The sequence below is a fragment of the Populus trichocarpa genome, chromosome 8, assembly GCF_000002775.5.
Source record: "Populus trichocarpa isolate Nisqually-1 chromosome 8, P.trichocarpa_v4.1, whole genome shotgun sequence".
NCBI classification, from domain to species: Eukaryota; Viridiplantae; Streptophyta; class Magnoliopsida; order Malpighiales; family Salicaceae; genus Populus; species Populus trichocarpa.
The window spans coordinates 17071222-17098866 of NC_037292.2; the positions used below are offsets into that span (position 1 = coordinate 17071222).

General features: G+C 34.0%; 1 protein-coding gene across 1 annotated transcript; it reads left to right on the plus strand.

Annotated features, from left to right (window-relative positions):
- The first annotated feature begins 11029 nt into the window (after positions 1-11029).
- LOC18101863 (probable receptor-like protein kinase At5g18500) lies at positions 11030-14918 on the plus strand. Its single transcript, XM_006380143.3, has 8 exons — positions 11030-11333; positions 11783-12429; positions 12531-12635; positions 13087-13209; positions 13294-13464; positions 13656-13785; positions 14089-14301; positions 14515-14918. Exons 2-8 carry the CDS (start codon positions 11804-11806, stop codon positions 14608-14610), a joined length of 1464 nt encoding a protein of 487 aa, XP_006380205.1. The 5' UTR covers positions 11030-11333; positions 11783-11803; the 3' UTR covers positions 14611-14918.
- The last annotated feature ends 12727 nt before the right edge of the window (positions 14919-27645 follow it).

Below are 27645 nucleotides of genomic sequence, written 5' to 3' on the forward strand. Positions count from 1 at the left end.
TTTTGAAATTAAGAGGGTATTTAAGAAATTCGATATCTTTGGTTGGCTGCTTTTTTCGTTCATTTTCTGAATTACGAGTTCATCTTTATATTTTTTTTTGGGGATAAATAAGTCTTTATTCTGTTCCATAGTGGTGTTTGGAAGTGTGAGTGGTTTTTTTTTTTGGATCCACATAAAAAAAAGTGTATTTTTTATTTGTGTAAGATGTAATTTATACTTTAAAAAAATTGTATTTTTTTAAAAAAACCAACCGCATCTCAAAGTCAAATACACACTAATTGCTTTAATCCAGCCTGTAGTTCACTAAAAGTTGATTCAATTGTCAAAAAAGAAAAAAAATCTGGAACGGGGATTTAAAGCTTGGTTAATGTGTTCAATAAAATTCATTAATTATCATCTGTTAATAAATATTACAAAGAGACGATAAAGTTTAATTAAACTGAGATTTTAAGCTATGGATACATTACATACAAAAAAAAAACATGATGCTACAATGCTTCTTATTATTTAACATTTTTATTTAATTATGTGTTAATAGTTTTTTTTTAAGAAATAAAAACTAAATTGAAATAAAATAAGTTGTCACATTAATTAATTTATTTTTTATTTATCTAGCTTTGCTTTCTATCATGGTTCCTTCCATGACTAGAGTTTTAATTCAATTATGCTGGAGGTAGTTCAGAATGACCTGTTTGACCAAACTAACTCAAACATGACTTGATTATCTTATTCAAAACCCAATCTAGCTTCCAAAATTTTTTAAATTTGTCGCTGTTTTAACTTTTGTCTGACTTCATGAGGCTCAATTGTAAAACTATAAATTGTCAAAGAATAAAATTAAAACAAAAAAAATATAGGAATTAAAACAAAAATATAACATTATATTAGATTGATTTTGGTTAACTTAAGCTAACCCGTTAAATTTATAACTCACATCATGATATGATTACAAGGAGCTAACTTGGCGTAGCCATATGATTTGAGAGAATATAGAGAAAATAAAGGAGGAGAAGAATTTCCAAGCTTCCTCCATGAATGGTGTCGGGTTCTCTTAAAAAAAAAAAGAGGAGATTTTGTTTTTGTTTACAAGAATGTCTCTCCTCAATTGTCCTACATGTTATCTCTGTCAAATATCCTATCATCTATACTTTTCATATTCCAATGTAATTTTTATTTCATCCAAGTTTTTACACCAATTAACTAGGAATTTTAACTCTTAGTCATATTTTTTTTAATTTATTATTTTTCAATTTAGAATGATGCTACTTAACACAAAGTTTACAATTCTCCCATTCTCCTTTTTTTTTAAGATTTTATTTGCAAAATCAATAATTACCTTCTTTCAAAAATAGGTCTAGATACTTCTTTTTAATCTTTGACTCTCTTTTCCAAGTCTCATCTTCTACTTGAGAGCTTCTACACATTACTTTTGTAATAACCCGGTTTTTCAAAGCTAAAACAATGATAATTTTTTTTTGTTCATCACAATATCATTCTGGGAATTGATAAACCGATTTCACTCATTAACGAGGCACGGTTCATATGTAATAACATCAATTAACCTTTCATAAAAAGTAGTTATCACACATACACATATGTACATAGTCATAAGTTTGCATTCCTATACTAATAATAGTCATTATGAGTTTAAACAAAAGTATCGAATAACAGTTATACATTTAATACATTTTGTTCATACAAAATACATTGTGATCTAAAATGCGACTACATGGTTCTTTGCAAAAGTAGGGTCCCGTGAGATGGGTTTCCTAGACACTTTGTTAGTGTGACATTCCTGCTGTAGTACAAATATTTACAAGAATTGTAAACAAATAATGATAAGCAAATAAATAGTTAAAGGAAAACATTATTGTTACTTTCTGTTTAAAGCATAACAATCATAGTTCTTTCATATACTTGGTACATACATAACATAGTACACATGAGCGCATCAATTCTCGAAACTAACTTATAACTTTCAAATCTGGCCATCCACTACGGACGACGTTAACCGAAGCTAATCTTCAAACATAACCAGCCATTCACTTTGGAAGTTAATCATCAATCACAACTCGCCCATCCACTTCAGGTGCCATTAGCCAAAGCTAATCATCAATTCATCCTGGCCATCCGCTTAGGATGTCATTAGCTGAAACTAATCATTAATCACAACCCGGCCATCCTCTTTGGATGTCATTAGCTGAAGCTAATCATCAAACCCAAAACAAACAATTCCTAGACGGCTTGGTATTCATACTAACGCGATATTATGTCATTCGTAATAAAACATTTCATAAATTAGCATTATGTAAGAGGAAGGTGGAAACCACCTACCAGTTCCTCCCGTGGGGTGTCCTTGTCTTGTCGAAGGTCCGATCCTGGTTGCACCACCTAACACATCAATGGTCACAAATCAGTACATTTGCATTCAGTAATCACACAACTCGTCACCATATATATTTCAAGAATACACATGTTTATATTCAAGCGTTCCATATATTACAATCACACAATGCAATCATTATAGTCATTGAACCAATTCTAATATATAAGTCTGTTGTAGAAAATCGTTAGCGAAAGCTGGTTCGCTGGTGACGCAGATTCGTCAGCGAACTGATTCGTTGGAACAAGAAATGTCAGCGAAACTGGTTCGCTGGTGATGCAAATTTGTCAGCGAAAATTGACTCGCTAGTGCCTCATAATTCAGCAGCGAAAACTGACTCACCGGTGCCACATAATTCGACAGCGAAAACTGACTCGCTGGTGACATCGTATTCGGCAGAAATCGCCAGCGTATATAGGCTACTACTGACTTAGAAATTGTTGACGAAAAATGAGTCATTGCCGACTCAAAAATCATCAATGTAACACAGTTTCACAACTGATGCTGAAATCATCAACGCATATGGTTTACGACTGACTCAGAAATCGTTGATGAAAAATTGAGTCGCTGCTGACTTAGAAATCATCAACGCAACACAGTTTCACAGCTGACGCTGAAATCGTCAGCGCATATAGTTTACAAGACTTAGAAATCGTTGACGAAAACCGTCAACGCAGCACAGTTTCACAGCTGATGCTAAAATCGTCAGTGCATATGGTTTACAGTTGACTCAGAAATCATTGATGAAAACTGAGTCGCTACCAACTCAGAAATCATCAACGCAACACAATTTCACAGCTGACACTAAAATCGTCAGCGCATATGGTTTACAGCTGACTCAGAAATCATTGATGAAAACTGAGTCACTACCGACTCAGAAATCATCAACGCAGCACAGTTTCACAGCCGACGCTGAAATCATCAGCGCATATGGTTTACAACTGACTTAGAAATCGTTGATGAAAACTAAGTCGTTGTCGACTTAAAAGTCGTCAACGCAACACAGTTTCACAGTTGACGCTGAAATCATCAGCGCATATGGTTTATGGTTGACTTAGAAATCGTTGATAAAAATTAAGTCACTATCGACTCAGAAATCATCAACGCAACACTGTTTCACAGCTGAAGCTGAAATCATCAACGCATATAGTTTACGACTGACTCAATAATTGTTGATGAAAACTGAGTCACTGCCGATTCAAAAATCATTAAAGCAATATAGTTTCACAATTGAAATCGTCAACGCATATGGTTTACGGCTGACTCAGAAATCGTTGATGAAAACTGAGTCACTGCTGACTCAAAAATCATCAACGCAGCACAGTTTCACAACCGACACTAAAATCATCAGCGCATATGGTTTACGGCTGACTCAGAAATGATCATCGTAATCCATGTCGCAGCCGATTCAAAAATCTGCTGCGACGATGGAGTTGTTTCTAGTTCTACTTCTTTCTTTCGGCCAAGCGTAAGGCTTACGACGGGCTTCCCCCCTACCAACGTTTCTCAACCTATTTGGACATAGAACCTCGTCGAACCACACTCCATTCATCATACATTATCAAACAACACAAAAACATCTCTATATGTTCATCTACCAAGGTTTTTCCAAAATCATCACTTCCAACACAAGCAACTAACATTGCTACTACCAAACATTCTTACATCTATGTTTGTATCATGGTAATGTATCAACACAACTAATAACCATTCTACAACACATAAGGGTTCTATTTCATTTTTATCACAAGTATAATCACAAAAATCATGCCACAACATATTTTTATTTACTTGAACCATTTTTATGTAAACTCATCAATCTCATAACAAAATTCAAGCATGAACATCAATATAAATCTCGGTTCCAGCACACAAAATGTTCCTAGGAATCTAGCAGAATCACACTCCATGTATTTCACCATTTCTTTACACATTTCATGTAAGTTCATCAATCATATGTGAAAAATCAAGGCATTAATCATCAACATACATTTTGTTTTAGTTTGAATATGTTCTTAAAAGTTCAACAAGGTCATTGTCATGCATTTCATCACACAATTACATGTTGTCCATCCTCTCAAACTTATTTAGTTTTACAATTTCATTCATTTCTTTTTGTTGATATTTCTAGAAATATATCCCCTATTCAGCCCCATTTTCATCCCTCTTCCTAGTCTAGTTTTTTTTAGCAGTTGGTGTAAGGATCCTAAGCCATTTACTTGGGGTTTTCTTTTTTCTTTTGGTCTCAAAGTCACAAGAACATGTGGAGAAAGGTTCTGGTTCATACCTCATATTTAGAAAGGGATTTGGTGGTCTGCTATTTTCTTTCTGTCTGGTTTCTTCCTTCTCTCACCAGTTATCCAGCCGACCCTCTAGGCTCTTCTTTCTCTTTTATTTTTGTTTTTCTCTTCCTCACCTAACTCACTTCTCACTCAACTCTAAAGGAAGATGGCATGCAGGCTAGTTGGGTTCAGTTTTTGGTGATGAGTCATGTGATTTCAGAATACAGATGTGCTGATTTGTGATCATTGATGTGTTAGGTGGTGCGATTGGGACTTGACCTTTGACCGACTAGGGACACCCCATAGGAGGAACAGGTAGGTGATTTCCACCCTCTTCTAGTGAAATATGAGTTTCTAAAGTGAATTTATTACGAATGATTTATTGTTGTGCTATATGGATTGCTAAACTATCATGAATGATCGTATGAGTATTATGAAGAATCTATTATTGTATTGTACTAAACATTAACTATCACGAATAGTTGTATGAGTATTACAAAGGATCTATCGTTGTATTATACTGAATGTAAATTGTCACGAATGTTTATATGAATATTGCGGAGTTATTGTTGTGTTATACAAAATGCTAAATTGTTACGAATATTTGTATGAGTATTACAAAGGATCTATTGTTGTATTGTACTAAACATTAACTATCACGAATAGTCGTATAAGTATTACGAAGGATCTATCGTTGTATTATAATGAATGTTAATTGTCACGAATGTTTGTATGAGTATTGCGAAGGATTTAATGTTGTGTTATGTAGAATGTTAAATTGTTACTGAATGCTTGTTTGAGTATTACAAGGGATCTATTATTGTATTATACTGAATGCTAAACTATTATAAAACATTTGTACAAGTATTACGAAGGGTCTACTATTATGTTATAGTGAATGTCAAATTGTTATGAATCATTTGAATGAGCATTACAAATGATATATTATCATGTTATAGTGATTTCATAAATCGCCTATGGAACGCTTGATTGGTTAATGATTAACTTCAGTTAATGACATCCTAAGTGGATGACCGGGATGAACAAATGATTAGCTTTGGCTAATGGTATCCTAAGAGGATGACCGGGATGAATAAATGATTAGCTTCGGCTAATGGCATTCTAAGTGGATGATCAGGGTGAATAAATGATATAAATGATTAGCTTCGGCTAATGGCATCCTAAGTGGATGACCGAGGTGAATAAATGATATAAATGACTAGGGTGAATAAATAATTAGCTTCGGCTAATAGCATATTAAGGGGATGACTATGATGAACAAATGATTAGCTTTGACTAATAGCATCTTAAGGGGATGACTAGGATGAACAAATGATTAGTTTCAGCTAATGACATCTTAAGTGGATGACTGAAATGAATGAACGACTGGCTTCGACTAATGGTGTTCTAAGGGGATAGCCGGATTTAGGAGTTATGAGTTAGTTTCAAGAATTGATGCGTTCATGTGTACTATGTTTTGTATATACCAAGTATATGAAAGAATTATGATTGTTATGCTTTAAATAGAGAATAACATTAGTTTAGTTAATGATATTCGAGATGGATGACTGAGTTTGAGTATTGTAATTAGCCACGGTAATTGATGAATTATTAAGGGAGGTATTTACGTAAGTAAGGAGAAATGAAAGAATTATGCTCTTTTGGTCCATGAATAAAATGTAACGTTGATATTGCTTTATTATGTTTTTAAATTGCTTATAATGCTTGAAATTACCTTGTGCTGTAACAGGGACATCATACCAACATGGTGCGTAAGGAAATTTGTTTCGCGGCTCACATATTTTGAAAAAAACTATATATTCGCATGTTATGGGTGATATGAATTATGTATAAACAGACGAGTTAATCACTCAATTAGTCGTCCAACCCCTTTTGTAAAGACTTGTAATGAAAAATTAAAATGGAATACGGATGTGTATATGCGAACATGTAGATGTGATGTGTATAAATATACGTATGTGGTATTCTTCTTATGAGAATGTTATGTTGTGAAATTATATGAGGTCAGGATAAACGAAAGTACTAGTTGTGTAACTTGTCGTTCGACACTCTTATATGAACTCGTGATGATAACGAGACTAAACAAGAATGTAAATTTATGAGTATGTCAATATGATGTAATGCAAACCTATGAGTATGAAAATATTGTATTATGAGCATGTGTATCGAGAATCCATTTTATAAGAATGTTAATTTCTGTTATCCTATGTGGATGGTGCCTTGTTAATGAATGGAATGTAATTATAAATCTGCAAAATGATATGGTGAAAAACATCCAGAACCTGACAACTTTTATATATATATATATATATATATATATATATATATATATATCACACACACACACATATATATGTGTGTGTGTGTGTGTGTGTGTGTGTGTGATTTTGGCTTTGAAAAAGCTGGGTTGTTACACACCAAGTAGGTGCTTAGCACCTTATCCTTTTAAATTATTGTATTATATTCATTTAAATTATATGTGTTTGTTATGTTTCAAAAAGGGAAACTAGGAAATGATGTAAGAGATTTATAACGAAATAAGATAGAAATGAGAAAAAAGAGAAATGCCCGAAATGGGAAAATATGAAATGAAAATGGTAAAGTTTGCCGTTTGGGACGGAAACTAATGAAACTGGTAAAGTCTGCTATTTTGGATGAAGACTAATGAAAATGGTAAAGTCAGTCGTTTCGAATGGAGACTAATGAACATGACAAAGTCTACCATTTCAGACAAAGACTAATGAAAATGGTAAAGTCTACCATTTTGGTCAAAGACTAATGAAAATGACAAGTCTGCTGTTTTGGATGAAAACTAATAAGAATGGTGAAGTCTGTCATTTTGAATAAAGACAAAGTATGCCACGTAATGGGACTAAAGTTATGAGTTATTATTTAGTTGATCGAATGGATGGCGATTAAGATGATTATTATAGATTATAATAGGTTGCCTAAATGTAAGTTATTATGAATGCAATTATATAATAGTTAGTTGTATGTATAATGAGTTATTTTAAATAAATATAAGAGTGATATATATATATATATATATATATATATATATATATATATATATATATGAAGTTAGTAATGATATTATTGAGTTAATTTAAGGGTTGATGTAAAGGTTCATACATACTAAAATCTTTCTTTTGGGATAATATGTACTTGTTTTATGGTTAACTAATAACATATATAGTGTCATGTTTAGTACACACACTTGTATGTTAAATATGGGTGTAGTTGATTTGGAAATGCATGAGGAGGATTTTGAATGATTTGAAAATATTATGTGAAAAAGATTATTGAATGAAATAAATGAACTAGTGGTATGCCTAAAGCTACCATGTGGATATTCTTGGCTATATGATATATTTTTCTATATAGGACTTAAGACATGAAATTCCAGGCAGTGTGCTGATTAAGAGGAACTCTAGTGAAATTTTATTAAATTAAAATGATTATTTATTGGAATATGATAATAAATGATAATGAAGTATAGTAAGGAGAAACAAATATTATGAATATTGTTTAAAAGAAGAACCCACCTAGGTAAAACATGTTAACATTTTTTGATATTAATTGAGAATGTTTAGAGGGTCATATTATGTAAATGTTTTAGAATTGGTTTGGGGACGAGAATTTCCTAATGAGATTATTGTCTTAATTTCACCTATAGTCATAGGTGATGAAAAGATAAATATATAGCATTTCAAGCAACGATTGAAAGAAATTGTAAGTTAGGATGGATGAAATATATTTGTAAAAGAATCGTAGATATGTGATTATTTCTAGAGTTGGTTAAGGTGTTTTGGTAATAAATATGAATATTTATATAAGTTGTCTTTTATATTTATCTTTCTTTAAGATAACAGATGTTCCAGTGGTTATATTTATGGATACAAATGAGTTATATGTTATAGGTACATCTAACACATGGTTTCATCCCTAAGATTACTCTACGAATCATTCTATGAAGTTAGTACATAGATACTAAATTGTGTAATCACATTATATATTGTATTTTGAATTATTTTGTGTGTTTATAAAAAATACAAGATGATAAATTATGGGAAATGAAATTTTAGACTTTATAAAAATTTACTTGTAATTTTTTTTTTAGTTTAACATGGGTGTCCGGGTCAGCTTGCGTGCACCTCGACTAATCCCACGGGCCCTGAAGTTAACGACCATGTAAGCCTCCAGTGGCCATCATATGAGCAACCACAGGGCTTGAACCTGAGACCACAGAGGGAGCAAACCTCTTGGTCCCAAACTCTTACCACTGGGCCACCACCTAGATGGTTGTATTCTTATATACATGATCGGTGAAAATGAACATAAATGTTTTTGAAATTAAAGGGCGTTACAAAAGGCAATCTGCCCGACAGGTTAAAAACATTATGAGGATGAAATAGAGAAGAAAAAAATTAAAACTAACAAAAAACTCTTAACCTCATGTTTTGCCTAGCCCAAGTTTCAACTAGACTATGTGAGAGTTGCTTTAATATAACCTAATTGACTTGACTAATCCAAAGGCAACCCGACTGATAGGTAAAAAACTTTTAAGGATAAAATTGATAAAAAAAGGGATGCAATTGATAGAATAAAAACCTTTCAACCTGACTCTTTACCTAACCTGAGTTTAAAATTAAACCGTTTTAGAGTTATCATGACATGATCTAATCAACTTGGTTAGTACAAAGGTAACCTGAATGATTGTTAAAAAATTTAAGCATGAAATTGAGAAAACAAAGTATCAAATTGAAAGGAAAAAAATGAGGGAAATGGAAAAAAAAAAAGGAGGCTGAATTGAAAAAAATAAAGGAAATTCACTTTTATTCATAGTTATTAAATCCAAACCGGCCCAACGGGTCGACCCGGGACCCGGTCGACCCGGTGGCTGGACCGATCCGAGTAAGACAAAAGACCGGCCAGTTTAAAAACCCAGCAAAACCCATATTTCAAAGTGGGATTTGAAACCCTTTAGTGTATATATTTTATTTTCCCAATAAAAAAGTTATTTTTTCAATATGGGATTTGAAGCCCTTTAGTATATATACTCTATGTTCACAAGAAAAAAATTATATATTTTTAATGTGAGATAAAAAACTTTTTGGTTTAAATACTTCAACTTAAAAGAATAATATAGAATCTTTTCAATGTGAGATTTGAAGCCCTTTAGTATATATACTTTATGTTCACAAGAAAAAAATTATGTTTTTTCAATGTGAGATAAAAAACTTTTTGATTTAAATATTTCAACTTAAAATAATAACATAATATCTTTTCAATGTGAGATTTGAAGGATTTGAAAGTATATATACTCTATACTTACAAGAAAAAAATTATTTTTTCAATGTGGGATTTGAAACCCTTTAGTATATATATTCTATGTTCTCAAGAAAAGAAAGTTATTTTTTCAATGTGGGATTCGAAACCTTTTAGTATATATACTTTATGCTCACAAGAAAAAAATTATGTTTTTTCAATATGGGATAAAAAACTTTTTGATATATTTTTTTAAACTTCATTATTTACAACATATATAACCTATATTCACATGAATTGTTTCTTAACTTTTTCATATGAAATATTAAAATTTCAAATATTTTGTTCTTATTTTTCCGGGTTGAGTCGTATAACATGTGACCCCGCCCCTTGGCCGGGTCAAACCTCAGACTGAGTTTGATAACTATATTTTTTTTAAGTTTCCTAATTATTTTAGTATAGTACAATAATAAATCCAAAAAACTAAATTAAGAGCCTCTTTACAATTAAATCACATGTTAAATTCAATTAGAGTAGTAAACAAATTTGAATTCAATTGATAATCTAATACAATTTTTATATTTAAAAATAAAATATTAAACTATATAATTGAATTCAATTATATTATTTAACATATATTTGAAAATGAATTGAATTAACAATTTTCATTATTTTACTTTTAATTTATAAATCATTTTACTTATATTGATATCTTCATCTTACTTATATTGAAATAAAAAAAAGAATATATATATATCACTGATATCGAAAATACTAAATAAATTTTATATTAACCATGGAATACGTACGTTCAAAATATAATGCAAAAGTAAAAAAAAAAAAAAAAAAAAAAAAAAAGTAGAGTCACATAAACCAACTTTTTAAAACACAAATATGAACACCCACATTAGATTCTATTATTTAAAACAATACTTTAATTAAGTTTCTGATTAATTGTCGCCTTGAAGGCCCTATTAAAAAAATTCAATAGATAAATAATAATAATTATATAAAAAAAAACAGCAAAGAAGCTTTTCAAGCTTCTAAATTGATGCTTCTATTACAGTACACACATTACATGTATAAAGAGAGAGAGATGTTAATAAAGAAAAATATATAATGTAAAGCATGTCCTTCCTCAGTACCTACCATTGACAACTCCTCGTCTTCTTACCCATTAGGCAACACCCAGAATTGGAAACCCTACAAGAATCTCTTATTTTTAGAGAATTTTGCAATGTGGGTGGCTTTAGTGAATGATAATTGGCTTATTTCCAATTGTGGTTTGGATTTAAAGAGGAAAGTTTAGAGCTTTGGAGTTTCTTAGCTAACCCTTTTATTGTCTGCTACAGCAAGGAATTTGTTTGGGGATACGGCAGGTTTGTGATTTGATATATATATATAGAGACGTTTTAATTACTATTAGAACTTTGAAGTGTTTCTTTCCTTTTCAATTATGATTTGGCTGCAACTTTCAATAATAATGAAATGTGCTTGTGTTTATGGCGTTCTGTTTTCTCCTTCTTTTCTTTTTTTTTTATCTCCCTGCCGACATGCCATGACATCTTCTTGTATATTTTGGCTTTTTTTTATATATTTTTTTGGCTATTAGTTGCGGGTTTTATGTGAAACTTCTTGGGCATTTCTGTTTAATGTGAAAGGAGGGTTTTTGGTTATTGTTTGTTGATGTGGAAATTGGATCGCAACTTCTGCAGTATAATATACTTGTTCTTTAATTGTGAAATGCTGGATGCGTATTTGAATTGTTGAATGCATGGGATTTGTAGTGCTTAAATTTAAATTGTTTACCTTTCGACCTTGTTTGCAGGATTACTAGTATCAAAACAAAATGGCGTCTGATCTTAAGAACAGCCTGACCAAGGAATACATTGGCATGGAGTTTTGGGTAGTAATTATGGTCTGTCTAGGATTGGTTTGTGTATTTGTTCTGTTTGTTTCCCTGTGGTTATCTTTTAGAAAGAAATCGAGAAGATCAAATAACATGCTTCCCATCAGCCAAATACCTAAGGTTCCGGAGGAGATTAAAGAGATTGGTATTGATCAAAATTCAGCAAATAATGATGGTTTCCTCAGCCTTAATGACAAGTTCAGTGACAAAGAATCAGAGAAAGTATTGATCCAACTAGAAAATGGTGATGATAGCAGCCAGTCAGGCTCCTTAAATCACGTTGAGAAAGATGGTGTTGGGTCTCAATCAGGAGAAGAGGGAGGCACTAAGGTGGCTTCCGCTAACCAGCCTTCTTCACATCCTATAACTGCCCCTTCACCTATGTCTGGCCTGCCTGAATTTTCACAGTTGGGATGGGGTCATTGGTTTACCCTCAGAGATCTGCAAGTCGCAACTAACCGATTTTCCAAGGACAACATTATTGGTGATGGTGGATACGGAGTTGTCTATCAGGGTCATTTGATTAATGGAACTCCTGTGGCTGTTAAGAAGCTCCTTAACAATCCGTAAGTGTGGTACAAGTTTGTTTTATAATCCTATAACATTTTAACTAGACTATTTTGAGGATTGGAAGTTTATTCATGGTCTCTTAATGTTTCTTGTACAGAGGACAAGCTGATAAAGATTTTAGAGTTGAAGTGGAGGCTATTGGTCATGTGCGGCATAAAAACCTTGTTCGACTTTTGGGGTATTGCATGGAAGGAACCCAGAGGTATCATATCCTTTCTTGTTTTCTCTGTATTTGGTAAGAAAAATAGATGTTCTTTATCAAAGTTTCTTTATAGAAAGTTTGCAGTGAACATACTGAATTTCACAGAACTGCCTCTAGTTTGATGTTTTACTAGAAACATAATGTAGTATTATTACTTTTGGATTATTGAAATTTATTTCATGAATTAATTTTACATAAATGACATTTATCTTATGAATTAGTTTATTATATTTACAATTTTAGTCAAAAATTCTTTATTATATTGTTTTGTGTTCTTATCTTGTTGCCATTTGTAAAACTACAGAATATGGAATGACTTCCCAGTTATGTCTAGTCTCGAGTGCATCAAACTGCTTATAACTATCTTGAAACTGATGATCCAGAATGTGCTTGCTTTTATCATTTCATTTATTCTACCTTTTGCATTTGCTCATTGCTGCATAAATTTCAGGATGTTAGTATATGAGTATGTCAACAATGGCAATTTAGAGCAATGGCTCCATGGAGGTATGCGCCAACATGGGTATCTTACTTGGGAGGCTCGCATGAAAATTCTCCTTGGCACTGCTAAGGCGTAAGTGCAATTTTCACCTTATTTTTAGTTGTTTGCATTTATGTTGCATTCTGTATCATTCTCACTCCCAATTGCTTGTTGCAGGTTGGCTTACTTGCATGAGGCCATCGAGCCAAAAGTGGTGCATCGAGATATAAAATCAAGCAACATATTGATTGATGACAACTTCAATGCTAAGTTATCTGATTTTGGTCTGGCCAAATTGCTGGGTGCTGGAAAAAGTCATATTACTACTAGAGTTATGGGTACCTTTGGGTGAGTACTTCCAATCAGCTACATGTAAATTAATGGTATACAGGTTCAATCTTATTTTCTGTTGGCCAGTTTCATTGTATTATTAAAGCTCCTCTGCCATTGATAGAAAATAATCTTTCATTTCACTTTTCCTCTATATTAATTCTGTCTTTCATATGCTAAGATTTTGGTACTAATCAATGATTCTTCAGTTATGTCGCTCCGGAATATGCGAATTCTGGCCTTTTGAATGAGAAAAGCGATGTTTATAGCTTTGGAGTCGTGCTTTTGGAAGCAATTACAGGGAGAGATCCAGTGGACCATGGTCGTCCTGAGAATGAGGTATGCAATAAATGTTCCCTTTCCAGAACAGTAATCAAATCCACATAAAAGCAGCAAGCCCCTTGCTTTGGACCAGTAATTGGCATATTTTAATCTCTAGAACTTGAAATTATCTTAGCTTTTCTTGAGTGATGTCATCAATGCATATGTAGAGGCAGGCAAGAATCTGGGGGTGTAAATTAGATGCTCCGTTCATTCCATCATGCAGTCTTCTTTGCTCCTTGTTTATGTGGATTTCATTGTTGTAAAAAACATAAACTGGATCCAACCCTCACAATTCTCTTGAAATGATTCTTCTTTTAGGTACATCTGGTGGAATGGTTGAAAACGATGGTTGCAAGAAGGCGCTCAGAAGAGGTGGTAGACCCGATGATAGAGACTCGACCATCAACAAGTGCCCTTAAACGGGGTCTTCTAACTGCTTTAAGATGTGTTGATCCAGATGCAGATAAAAGACCAAAGATGAGTCGAGTAGTTCGCATGCTTGAATCAGAGGAGTATCCTATGCCTAGACAGGTTTGATTCTGAGATCTTATTTAGAATTCAAACTGCGTTGGCCACTTGGCCTCCACCTAAAATTGTTATATGGACTGCTGAGAAAAGTTTTAAACACTGCTGCATCTTTTTTTTTTGGCTCTGTGAAATGTATAGATTGTCTTGCATCCATGTTGAGTTAGTGGATGTAGCGGTAATATTAACCTGTAAGTGTCTTCTGGATGGACAATTCAGGATCGGAGGCACCGAAGAAGCCGTGCAGGGGAGGGTGAGTCGCAGATGGAGAATTCTGACACTGATAGGAATGAAAATCCAGATACAAAACAATAAAGCATAGAACATAGGGACCATTTATAGAAGCTGATAGCATGCCTGAGGGCAATGGTCGCAATCTTTCGCTCTTGGAAATTGTTGAGCCTGCCTAAAAGTTGAGAATAAGGACAGGGAGCTGAAGCAAGCAATTGAGGCCGGTTACTTGACAATTTTCTGTTAATTTTTCATTCATTATAGATGTTGTAGAGAATTAGTTGGTGCCTGCAAGTTTCTCTGTGATAAAAACACCCCTGCCAGGAGTGGTGTGCCGTGCATAGATGTTGAGATTTTTGGTTTATTTCTTTATTTATTTTTCATTTTCATTATTTTTCTTCTGAGTCATAGTTTTAGTTCAAAGGATTATTTGCTGAAAGTAGAAAAGAAATTAGCATGTGTCAGTAATTTATAAATTAAGTCACAAAGTCCTGAAAAATCAATGTCTATGAATTAGCTGGAAAAATAAGAATGAAACAACAATCTCATTCTATAGCTGGCTAAACCAACGACTAGTAGTCTACAAAAATGAACGACCCTATAAACATAAAATTAAACGATATCGTTTTCGTTACCACCCCCTTGAATCTCCTTAATTTCCCTCGTCTCCCCCTCCCTCTCAAGCTGTACGTATCAATGCTCCCCCCCTCGAGAGTAAAAAGAAAGGAATCGAAGTTCAATGTCATCGATTGAATCTCCTTAATTTCCCTCGTCTCCCCCTCCCTCTCAAGCTGTACGTATCAATGTCATCAATGCTCCCCCCCTCGTATCAACGCTCCACCCCCTTTGAAGTAAACAACTTCAAAAGGTTTCATCTTTGTGGAGGAGTGAAAGTTAAGTGTTATCCCACCACTCACTCCGCCGGTGAAAGTTAAGTGTTATTCACCGCTTCAGATTTATAGACTGTGGAATAGCATATGTCAACTCCTTGGAGAGAGAAAAATTCTTTTAAAGAGGTACCGAGAAAGAGTGGGTCTCTATCGCTTACTATATATGGCATGCCATGTAGTTTAGAGATATTGTCAAAAAAAAAGAAAAAAAATTGAATTGCAGCAACTAGAATAAAAAAAAATTCTTTGTTGTTTTTCTATCATTGAGTTACTGTCGATTTTTGAATCGGTAGCACCATAGTTTTTGGCTGCCGATTTCTAAATCGGCAGCGACACAACTTTTGGTTGTCGATTTCCGAATCGGCAGCGAGACAATTTTCACTATTGATTTCTGAATCAACCACGACACAATTTTCACTGTCAATTTCTGAATCGGCAACGCTTCAGTTTTTGGTGATGATTCTTGAGTCAACAGTGGTTGTGTGCGCTAACGAATTTATGTGTCATTCGTGGCTGTAATACCCAACAGAAATCTAAGTAAAAGGTCGGCTCGTGTTAAGTGATAGTTAGGGGACACTACCAGAAATTCGCTAAATAGCAACGGATTTACCGACAGAATATTTCTGTCGGTAATTTGAGGTCGAAATTACGGATGGAAAACGTTCCGAATTAAAAAAAAGGCGGGTCGCTGATGTGGAGGTTTTGGCGGGGTTATTTTTACCGACGGATTCAAAACAACAGCCCGTACAGTGACGTGACCGTTTTGCCATTTAAAATACCGACGGAATCACCGAGGGATTCGAAATGGCAGATCCATACGATGACGTGTCGATTTTTCCATCAGAATCACCGACGGAATCTCCGACGAAAAATCCGTCTGTGAAACCGTCAGAAAAAGTTAATATATGTCCTCTCAGCCGACCGTCTCCTCTCCTATTTCTCCTTCTTCTTCCTAATCCCAACTCTCCCCATCTGCAAACAACCAGCCCCCCTCCCCCCAAACGAAAATCTCCCTCATCTCAGCACAACAAATTATATTTCTTGAAGTTTTGTGGTCACAGCATCCATGTTCTGATTTACCGACGGATTTTATCAATTTTTGTAAGTAATTCTATCTTTTAAAATTTTAACATTTAATTAAATGTCAATTTTATTGTTTTTTTAGTATATGTATTTTGTTAGTATATGTATATGTTTTATTGTTATTTCTCAAACAAACTTGTAGTATATGAATGTATAATTCTACACCTGTTATGGTTTGTTTTAGATTTTGTAAGATTGTATTTGTTTGTAAATTGTTAAAACTTTATGGAATTACCGAATTACATGTGCTGTTTTGAAATAATTAATAGCTTGCTTAATGGGTTCGTTTAAAGTTTTATCAATGGTATTGTGGAGTGGTAATTTCTGTAAATTTATATATATATTAATTTGTATGGACGTTGATAAATAATAATGAATATTTAATATTTATGAGAAGTTGTGATTGGTTTGTTGGATAATCTCGAGGTAAAGTAATATTTTTGCAAGTTTATTTACCTAACTTAGTTAATTAATACATGATGTCATCATAATTTTATAGAGGTTTGATATAAGTTATGGATGATCGTTCATGGATGTATCGAGATTCACCCCAAGGATTGCGGATGATTGATTATTGTAACGGGGTTCAGGGTTTTATTAATTTCGCAACATCTATTCCTAGAAATTTTACTGGAGGCGGTATTAGGTGTCCATGCAGGAAGTGTCAAAATAAAAAATATCTGCATCCAGATGTTGTAATGATGCATCTTCTACACAAAGGGTTTATGGAGAATTACCAGAGTTGGTATGCACATGGAGAAGTATTTGTTAGTAAGAGGAGAATGGGAGAAACGGTGGTTGGGTCTACTTCTAGTGCTAGCAACGTGCATGAAGCGGCAAATGACAACACTAATCCTTACAGAAATATGGTTATGGATGCAATGAGAATGAATCAAGGTAATGTCAGTCAATGTCTAATCGTAGAAGAAGAACCTAATGCGGATGCAACTAGGTTTTTTGATTTGTTGAAAGATTTTGATGAACCATTATGGGATGGCTGCACGAACCACAGTAAATTATCGGCCGTAGCACAGGTGTTCACCATCAAGTCAGATCACGGGTTGAGTGAGGCCGGGTATGACAAGATTATTGAATGGGCAAGAAGCATTTTACCTGAAGGGAATAGGCTGAAAGAGAACTTCTATGCTGTGAAGTCCATGATGAAAACCCTCAGTTTAGGATACCAAAAAATTGACATGTGCCCTAACTTCTACGTGTTATACTACCTTGAAAATGCTGAGATGACCGAGTGCATGACATGCGGGCATTCCCGTTACAAACCTAGAACTGGCAGGGGAAAGACTCTAATGGCATATAAAAAACTTAGATACTTCCCGATCACACCTAGACTATATAGGTTATTCATGTCACCAAGGACTGCTGAGCACATGACATGGCACCAAGCACATGATGCGGTTGATGGAGTGATGGTGCATCCTTCTGACGGCGAAGCGTGGAAACGCCTTAACAGTGTTCATCCTCACTTTTCAGCTGAATCAAGGAATGTGCGTCTTGGGTTGTGTACAGACGGATTCAGCCCATTTGGGTCATTTGCTGCTTCTTATTCTTGTTGGCTGGTCATACTCACAGTTTATAACTTGCCACCGGGAATGTGTATGAGGCCGGAGTTCATGTTTTTATCTACTGTCATACTCGGTCCAAGCAGCCCGGGGCAGAATATAGATGTTTGTCTTCGACCGTTGATTGATGAGTTGGCGCAGTTGTGGTCCTCCGGAGCTCTGACTTATGATATATCGAGGAAACAAAATTTCCTTATGAGGGCGGCTGTGATGTGAACTATCAATGATTTTCGAGCTTATGGAATGCTTTCTGGTTGGAGCACGCATGTGAAACTCGCATGTCCATATTGCATGGTAAACAACAAGGCATTCACGCTAGCAAACGGAGGTAAAGCTTCTTTTTTTGACTGTTACCGTCACTTCTTGCCACTTAATCACAGGTACAGAAAGAACAGAAAAGATTTTTTTGTTGGCAGAGTTGAAAAGATGTTGTATCCCCACGTCTTTCTGGTGAAGAATTGCATGATGTTGTATCAGAGTACGGTGACATTGTGTTTGGCCTTCAATCAGGTAAGCAAAAGTTTCCTGGTTTTGGTTTACCCATAATTGGGTAAAGCGAAGTATCTTTTAGGAGCTTCCTTATTGGAAGACCAATCTGCTCCGCCATAACCTTGACGTCATGCACATCGAAAAGAACGTGTTTGAGAACATTTTCAACACCGTCATGGATGTAAAGGGAAAGACAAAGAACAACATCAACGGTAGATTGGATATAGCTTTATACTATAACCGTAAAAATATGGAGTTGGTTTATGATGAGTCACGGGTTGCAAAACCAAGAGCAAGCTTCGTGTTAGAGAAAAACACACAACTCCTAGTCTACAAATGGCTTAAGAGTCTGCGTTTTTCGGATGGACATGCATCGAACATATCAAGGCTGGTTAATATAGAGGACTGCAAATTGTATGGAATGAAGAGTCATGACTGCCACATGTTTATGCAAACACTCATCCCATTAGCTTTTCGTGATTTGTTGCCAAAGGGAATATGGGATGCACTCACAGAGATCAGTCATTTCTTCAGAGATATATGCTCCAGCAAGTTGAATGTTGAGCACATTGAGAGGCTTCAAACGAATATCGTCGAGACACTATGCAAACTTGAGATGATATTCCCTCCATCATTTTTTGACTCAATGGAGCATCTCCCTATACATCTACTGTTCGAGGCAAAAGTTGGAGGACCGGTCCAATATAGATGGATGTACCCATTCGAACGGTTAGATATTACAGTTGCATTGTAATTCATATATAAAAGTATTTTCTATGTTTTTCTTAATTGAAAATACTTGATTAATTCAATGCAGGTACTTGTTTAATCTCAAGAAAAAGGTTAAGAATAAGGCGCATGTTGAGGCTTCGATATGTGAGGCTTATATTGTTGAGGAGATCTCAACATTTATCTCGTACTATTTCAAACCTCATCTGAGAACGAGAATCAATCACGTTCCACGGCATGATGATGGCGGTGAAGTGTCTTCTAGTGGGAACTTATCAATATTCTCCAATACTGGACGACCCACACCTAAAAATGCCGTAAGAGGAAGATATTTATCGGAAATAGAGTTCAAACAAGCACACAACTATGTTATATTTAACTATGATGAGCTGAGACCTTTTATTCAGTAAGTTTATATATGTGTAATACTAATTAAACTTTGTTAGTAATATACTGTTAATTATATATTGTAATATCATACACTCATTATCACTTGCAGGCAACATCGACAATATTTGCTCTCCAATAACTCACAGCTGACCGAATCCCAGATCTTTCAATTACAAGATGAACAATTTACCACCTGGTTCAGAACACATGTAAGCACTATCACAAACTCATTCTAACTTGCAAAATTATTGTACGTATGCATGTCATTACAAGATTCTCGTTCATTTACTGTTTATTGATGTACATTACATACAAGGTTTATCAAATGGGAAGGAGTGCGCCTAAGTTATTGTCTTCACTAAGCCTGAGGTCTGAAAGAAAATGTAAGTGCTGCAACGGGTATTTTGTCAATGGATATGTTTTCCATACTGAAGAATACAGGCAAGGAAGAAAGACATACAACAGCGGTGTTTGTGTTAAGGGATCCACTAATAGTGAGTTAGAAGTTGATTACTATGGTAGATTAGAAGAGGTCGTCGAACTGCAATATCATAACGAGCAGAATATAGTGTTTTTATTCAAATGCTATTGGTATGACACGACTGACAGAGGAATCAGAGTTGATCCGTACTATGGTCTGGTCGAAATCAACTCAAAAGCTAGACTCCGCAACATAAACGATGTCTTTGTTTTCGCAAAGCAATGTCAACAAGTTTATTACACATACACCCCTTCATTTAGAAAGGATCGATCAAGAGTGGATTGGTTGTCCGTTTTAAAAACGAAACCCTGGGGTCGTGTCGAGATTGTTCAGGATGAGAACGAAGACACAAGTGTGCGAGATGAAGTCTTTCAAGTCAGTGAGTTGGTTGAACCATATCAAGTTGCTCCTTCGATTGAATTGAAAGAAAATTCAAATTTTTGTGTTTTCAATGATAGTCTTGTTGATGTTGACGCAGAGGAGTTGAATGTTGTTTTGAGCTCTAGCGGACAAGCAAATGTTGATGAAGAAGATGATATCCATATTGAAGATTGCGATGAAGGTGATGACTATTCAATTGATGACGACGAAGAAGAAAATTCTGACTAACTATCAAAATGAAGCCCTGTGTAAAACCCCTTTTTTCATGTAATTTAGATTATGGATGATATATTTTGTAACACGAAATATTTATTACTTGAAATAATTACTTGAAATGCCACAATCACAAAATAATTACTTGAAATAATTATAGATCATGGATGATATATTTTGTAACATGAAATAATTACTTGAAATGCCACAATCACCGACGTCAATACCGACGGAATAAGTCCGTCGACATTTCATAGAGAGTTCAAAAATAATTACTTGAAATACTACAATCACCGACGTCCATACCGACGGATATATGTCCGTCGGCATTTCACAGAGAGTTTGAAAATAATTACTTGAAATGCCACAATCACCGATGTCCATACCGACGGATAAATGTCCGTCGGTCAGTTGTTGGCGGGTTAATATTACCGATAAAATTACCGACATATTACACGAATTCCAAAGGGTTGTGCATTAAATGCATGTTTGACTGTGTCATCTTGCCGATGGAATTACCGACGAACCACGAAAAATATGTAGGGTTATAAAACATTTTGGTGCGAAATTCAAAAATTACCAACGGATTTTTGACACTTCACCGATGGAATAAATTAAAACAATAATTAATTTTATATCCGTCGGTGAATCTGTCGGTAAAACTGCCATATAAGTTCCAGCGACCGCCCCTTCAGTTCATTTTTTCTTCTCCTCAGTTTTTCACCTAAAATTTTGATTCTTTTCCTCTCCATTCTTCAAAGCTTTCACCTCCAATCTCTAGCAAGTTTTCTTGTGAATCTTCATCAGTTTAAAAGATATATGTTTCTTCTATTTCATTTTACTTTAAGGGTTTTTTTTTTGCTATTTTTTTGTTATGTTTTTTGTTTTGGTGTATTTTTTGTAATGTAGATAAAGTATTGAATTCAACACATTATTAAAGTAAGCATATTTCATTCCTAAAATCTATAGTTTTTTTTTTGAATTTATTGAATATTTGTTATTGTTGTATTGGCATAATTATTATTAGTTAATTTGTTGAATATTTATTGTTAATGTTGAATTTACCTTAGAATTAGTAATTGAATATGTTGGAATAATTATTAATTTTACTCTATTATTGCATGATTTGTGTTTAATTTTTTCCATTTATTTTGATTGTTAATCTAGAGTTTTTTTTTAATTTATTGTTTTGTTGTATTGGCATAATTATTAAATAATGTTTTGAATTGTAATTGTTAATGTTGAATTTACCTTAGTATTAGTAATTGAATATTTTGGAATAATTGTTAATTTTACTCTATTATTGCATGATTTATGTTTAAGTTTTTCCATTAATTTTAATTGTTAGTCTAGAGTTTTTTTTATTTATTGAATATATTTTATTGTTGTATTGGCATAATTATTGAATAATTTGTTGACTTTTAATTCTTAATGTTGAATTTATCTTAGGATTAGTAATTGAATATGTTGGGATAATTAGTATAGGTTGGGTCAATTGGTTGTGGCTATTGTTAATATGTGCAGATTTGTGGATTTGGGTAGCATCCAGTATAGGGGAGGTGCTGTCGAATTTTTTTTTTAACATTTGAATTTAATTATATAATTATTTGTATAGAATTCTGTAGATGCGTAAAATAAAAACCAGAGCTAGTCGCTCACGTATGGTCGCAGCTAGTTCGTCTAGCAGTGAGGATGATATTTCCTTAGGTGCCTTTTAAGAAGAGGCACCTACACCACCTGCGCCGTCAACCAATGCTGCCTCTTCCAGCGCTACTTCACAGCGCAGAGGCGGCGTGCCTTCGCAGCGGAATCAATTTACCCACAAGTACGAGGCACAGTGGAAGGACGACCTTTCAATATAAGTTTGTTAAGGTTTTAGTTTTTTTTTTTAAAAAAATTACTACATAATTTATGAAGTAATCACTATTGAATTTATTTCATTTATTTTCAGGTTCACAAACATTGAAGCCGCCTGAGTAATATCATCGGCGTTTAAATTGTCGATGGAGATTCCATTGTTTCAATGGAGTCAGATATCCAAGCATCCTGAATGGATGCCTCAAATCAATGCATGGTTTGACAGGTTTGAGGTTGTTGTTAATTTATAATTTTCAGCTTATTTCTAATAAATTATTAATATAATTGTAAATAAATTATTATTTTTATTTAAAATTAATTATTTATACACAGAACAAATTCTGCTGGGACAGTGAGCATAACACTGTTGCGAGGAGGGTGTGGGAAAATCACGCGGCAACTAGGTAACATCGAGAACAATACAAGATTTTTTTTAGACAAAAATTTATGTTTTGAAATGTAATTTTTGGTTGCGTGATTTTTGGTATGAAGCACAAAAAAGGGCAAAACAAACCGCGAGAGATAGGGGTTTCCAAGGCTGGAACGATGTTGCGGTTTGGAGGGATTTCAAACCGATATACATCCCGGAAGATATATGGCCGCACTATCTTGAGCACGTGACGTCTAAGCAGTTCACACGACGCTCACAGTCCGGTGCTGGCAACCGAAATCGGCCAATTCATGGCTCAGTGACAACGCACACTGGCGGCTCCGTTTTGTTTGCTGCACATGCGAAACGGATGGTAAGATTAATTTAAATGAAATATATCGTTAAATTAAGTTGTTGTTAATAAATCTTTTTTTCATTATAGGCTACGTCTCTTGTACGTGAGCCGAGCCCGATGGAGCTGTTTGTGGAGACGCACGTGCGGAGTTAAGACCGCCAAAAGGGGGTGCAACAGTTCGTTGATAACCGTGCTCAACATTTCGTGGTATGTTTGTACAACCATTTTATTTTGTAAGTTATTATGTTTATTGAATTGAATATGATGATTTTTTTTTTTTATTTTCAGGAGACCTATAATAATCGGTTGAGGGAGAGATACGTGGACGATATTTTGACCCATCCAGAATTTGATCTGGATTTGTGGATGGAGGTTGGATCGTCAGGTGGACCTGATAAAAATTAGGTTTACGGGCGCTCCAACACTACGGCCGACAACTTGCGGACGACCCGTAATGTTTCAACTGTTAGGAGCTCCCAATCAATATCGAGCTCCCAATCTAAGGAGTTCGTGGCCTTGCAGCAACGTACGGCTCAGCTCACCGAAAAATACGACCACCTATCAGCGGAGTACGCACAACTCAAAGCGTCTCATGCACAATAAAGAGCGGAGTCTGTACAACAAAAAACAGCTTATGAACAGCTTCGCGAAGTGGTCATGAACATGGCAACACAGAGTGGAACATGTGCCCCTAATCCTTTTTGGCCGTATAACCACCAGCCTCCTCCTCCTCCTCCTCCTCCTCCTCCAGCTCCATCTTTATATTAATTTGTAATAAATATTATTTACCTTTAAAATTTCATTTAATATTTTTTTTGAAACACATTCAGTTTGTAATGAATATTATTTAACTTTGATTTTTTGTTTTTGATGTTACACATTAATTTGCATTATTGGTTTTTATTACCATTAATTTATATAATTTTATATTATATATTCTAAATAATTTTTTAAAAACAAATTTAGAAAAAACTATTACAAAGGGTTTTACCGACGGAATGAATCCGTCGGCATTTGACAGTACATTCACCGACGCATTTACAGACGGATATATTCGGTCGGTATTTCATACACTCACCGACATCATTACCGATGGACTGAATCCGTCAGCATTTGACAATAACTGCCACAATTACCGATGACTTTACAGACGGATATATTCGGTCGGTATTTCAAACACTCACCGATAAATTTACCGACGATACGTAGCCGTCGGTAAATCACGATATCACCGACGGCATAAAATCCGTCGATATATGTAACAACCCCGATTTCCCACATCCTTTTTCGTGATACATTGGAAATTTTCAGGTAATATATATATATATATATATATATATATACCGGTTCCACCAAATGTTTACCAAAATTTCGGCAGAGTCTCCCCTATACTAGGAGATCCTAAGTTGTCGACAAAACCATATTACACTTCCAATTTTAATTCACATCCTGATCCAATCATCCTGGATCTCAACCCAACTCAACATCATCAACACAGCACATGTTATTCAACAACGTCATATAATGTAATTAATGTTAAATATTTGATTTCCAACTCTAAATATGCATGGTTAAATAGGTACTTAAAGTTAGAAACATTAGATTAAATTCATACATTCAAATTTACAAATTAATATTACATTTCAAATTTTAGGAGATAAGACTCTTAATTTACAAATAATTACATGGTCAAAAGCAAAAGGTAACTAAACCAATATCATTTCGGATGCAACCCTGATGGATCTGAAAATAGAAATTAACGTGTACACATAAATATAAAAAAAATAGTAACAAACAATAACAATGATAGGTAATAACCTTCATAGAATTTCTTTTGAGACATAAAATTAGGTATAAACCTCTTTTACAAGCATTTTCAATCTATTACCAATATTAATCTAATATCCTTTCCCATTTGTTGAGAATAATTTCATCTTGGAAATCTCAACACACCTCAATGATTTTCGAACACCATCTCCTTATAAATCAATTCTCAATTATACCCAGACATTTATCTCTTGGTATCATTAGCTTATCTCATTCCTTTGGAATAACTAATCAATATTTTCCCTTTTATTTTCTAGAAAGTAATTGCCGACACTAATAAATCTCATTAGTATCATGAGTCTTTTAATATTGGGCTAGACTAATCACTTGCATTCACGTACCGATATTAACACAACCGCTTAGTATCATTAACTATTCATATCTAGAGTATTAAATCTTATTCATATCTGATTTACCATCAAAGTTGCTGATGTCAAGAACCCTTGACATTATTAGCCTCCTTACCTAGAGTAGCTAGTCACACCAGAAATGGTTGTCGATACCAATGTGACCCATTGATATCATTAATTATTCTTGACCCAGAATAGTTAATAAACTTATCTTTTTCACTGAACCAGAAGTAACCATGCCGATGTTAGTAATCTTTACTAACATCATTAGTCACCCAATTGCTCGGGATCGACTGATCAATTTAAAAAATGTCGGCACCAATGAAACCTCAATGATACCATTAGCAATCCAAACCCGGATTACTAATCAATGTCGTCTGAAATGCCGATACCAATGAAACCTCATTGATACCATTAGCTATCCAAACCCGGATAGCTAATCAATGTCACCCTAAATGCCGATACCAATGAAACCTCATGATACCATTAGCTATCCAAACCCGGATAGCTAATCAATGTCACTTGAAATTTCTATTCGTATCGATCCCCTTTCTTTCTTTTCTTCTTCTTCTTCTTCTTCTTCTTCTTTTTTTCTTCCTTTTTTTTTAACATCATATGCATTATAATAACTGTTGCTAAGTATCATTCACACACAAACTTAGTTATCGACACTACGACCATAATAACAAAATTAATTCGATACATAACAACGCACACAAGTCACCCCTATCCGTTCAAACATTATCCTAACTAATAGAGGTATACCGTTGCACATAAGGTACTCTTACTCATTTCAATATCATCGAAGAAATAAAACAATAAATTCTGAAATTTATCAATAAGTTTACACAACTTAAAAAGACAAGGTGCGATACACCTGTTTCCTTCACATAAATTATTTAAACACATACACATCATCAATATACATATATAAATCGAGCATCAATAATTTAATCATAATATACCATTAATTTATAACCCTAACGTCGGTACACCTCATTTTTTATTATTACACATCTAACTCGACAGTTAGTACAATAGCGCCACTAACTCTATTCAAGCCAGCTAGTCCACTATATTTTCCTTGACATAAACATTCACAATTACACAAGCACAAGTACATTTATAGAAAATACCATTTATTTAACTCTAACAAGTATTGTAAAAACAAAAGTTTGAGGTGTAAGACACCTACCTACTGCTTGAACTCGCGCAAAAGTCCCATGCTACTGAACAAATTCTGCAATCTCTCTTGTATCATTAAAGATACATATCAAATGTGGCTCCACCATATTTGAAAATTTCATTCTAAAATTCATTTAAATTTAAAATCGCATGACACATGCATTCGCATATTTATTTTTTTATTTCCTTTCCTTTCATGACTTGTCTTTCCAGGCTGAATATCTTTAAACATGACCTAACAATTTTATTTTATTTTATTTTTGTCTACTCAACCCATCATGTACAGACTTAGTAACTTCACATCCTTACATTTATTCATACCATTGAAACTAATTCATTTTCCTTATCAAACCAATTCTTGGCCGAATGACCTTATTTTTTATTTATTTATTTTCATGATGAGTTTTTCAATTCTTTTTCATAAGTTCACTTTACTTCATCTTAAGTAAATTTAACAACATATTTTTCATCATAATTCCATGCACGCCTTAATTTAACCTTTTTCTCCCCTTTTATTATCCATTTGGACAACCTTAAAATTCCACAAAAATGAAATTTTCCTCACATTAATCTATTATTTCAAACATAACACAATTCATTTGGCATTCAACAAACCACAATCCCATAAAAATCCCCATAACATTAGGCCGAATAAACTCAAGTTCAAGATTTCCATTTTTGGTTGAATTCCATATTATGATGAGAATTTGGATCCTTTTAAAATTCTTCCAATTAACACTCTACCTAATTTTATTTATACACATAAATACATCCATACCTAATTTTATTTATACACATAAATACATCCATACCTAATTTACATAGAAAATGAATCAAAGTCTTATCTCCTTATTTCTTCTTCATTTGGCCAAATGCCTTCATTCATGGTGAGGGATGATTCCCTTTTTAATTATTCCAGATAAACCTATGCCCATTCAT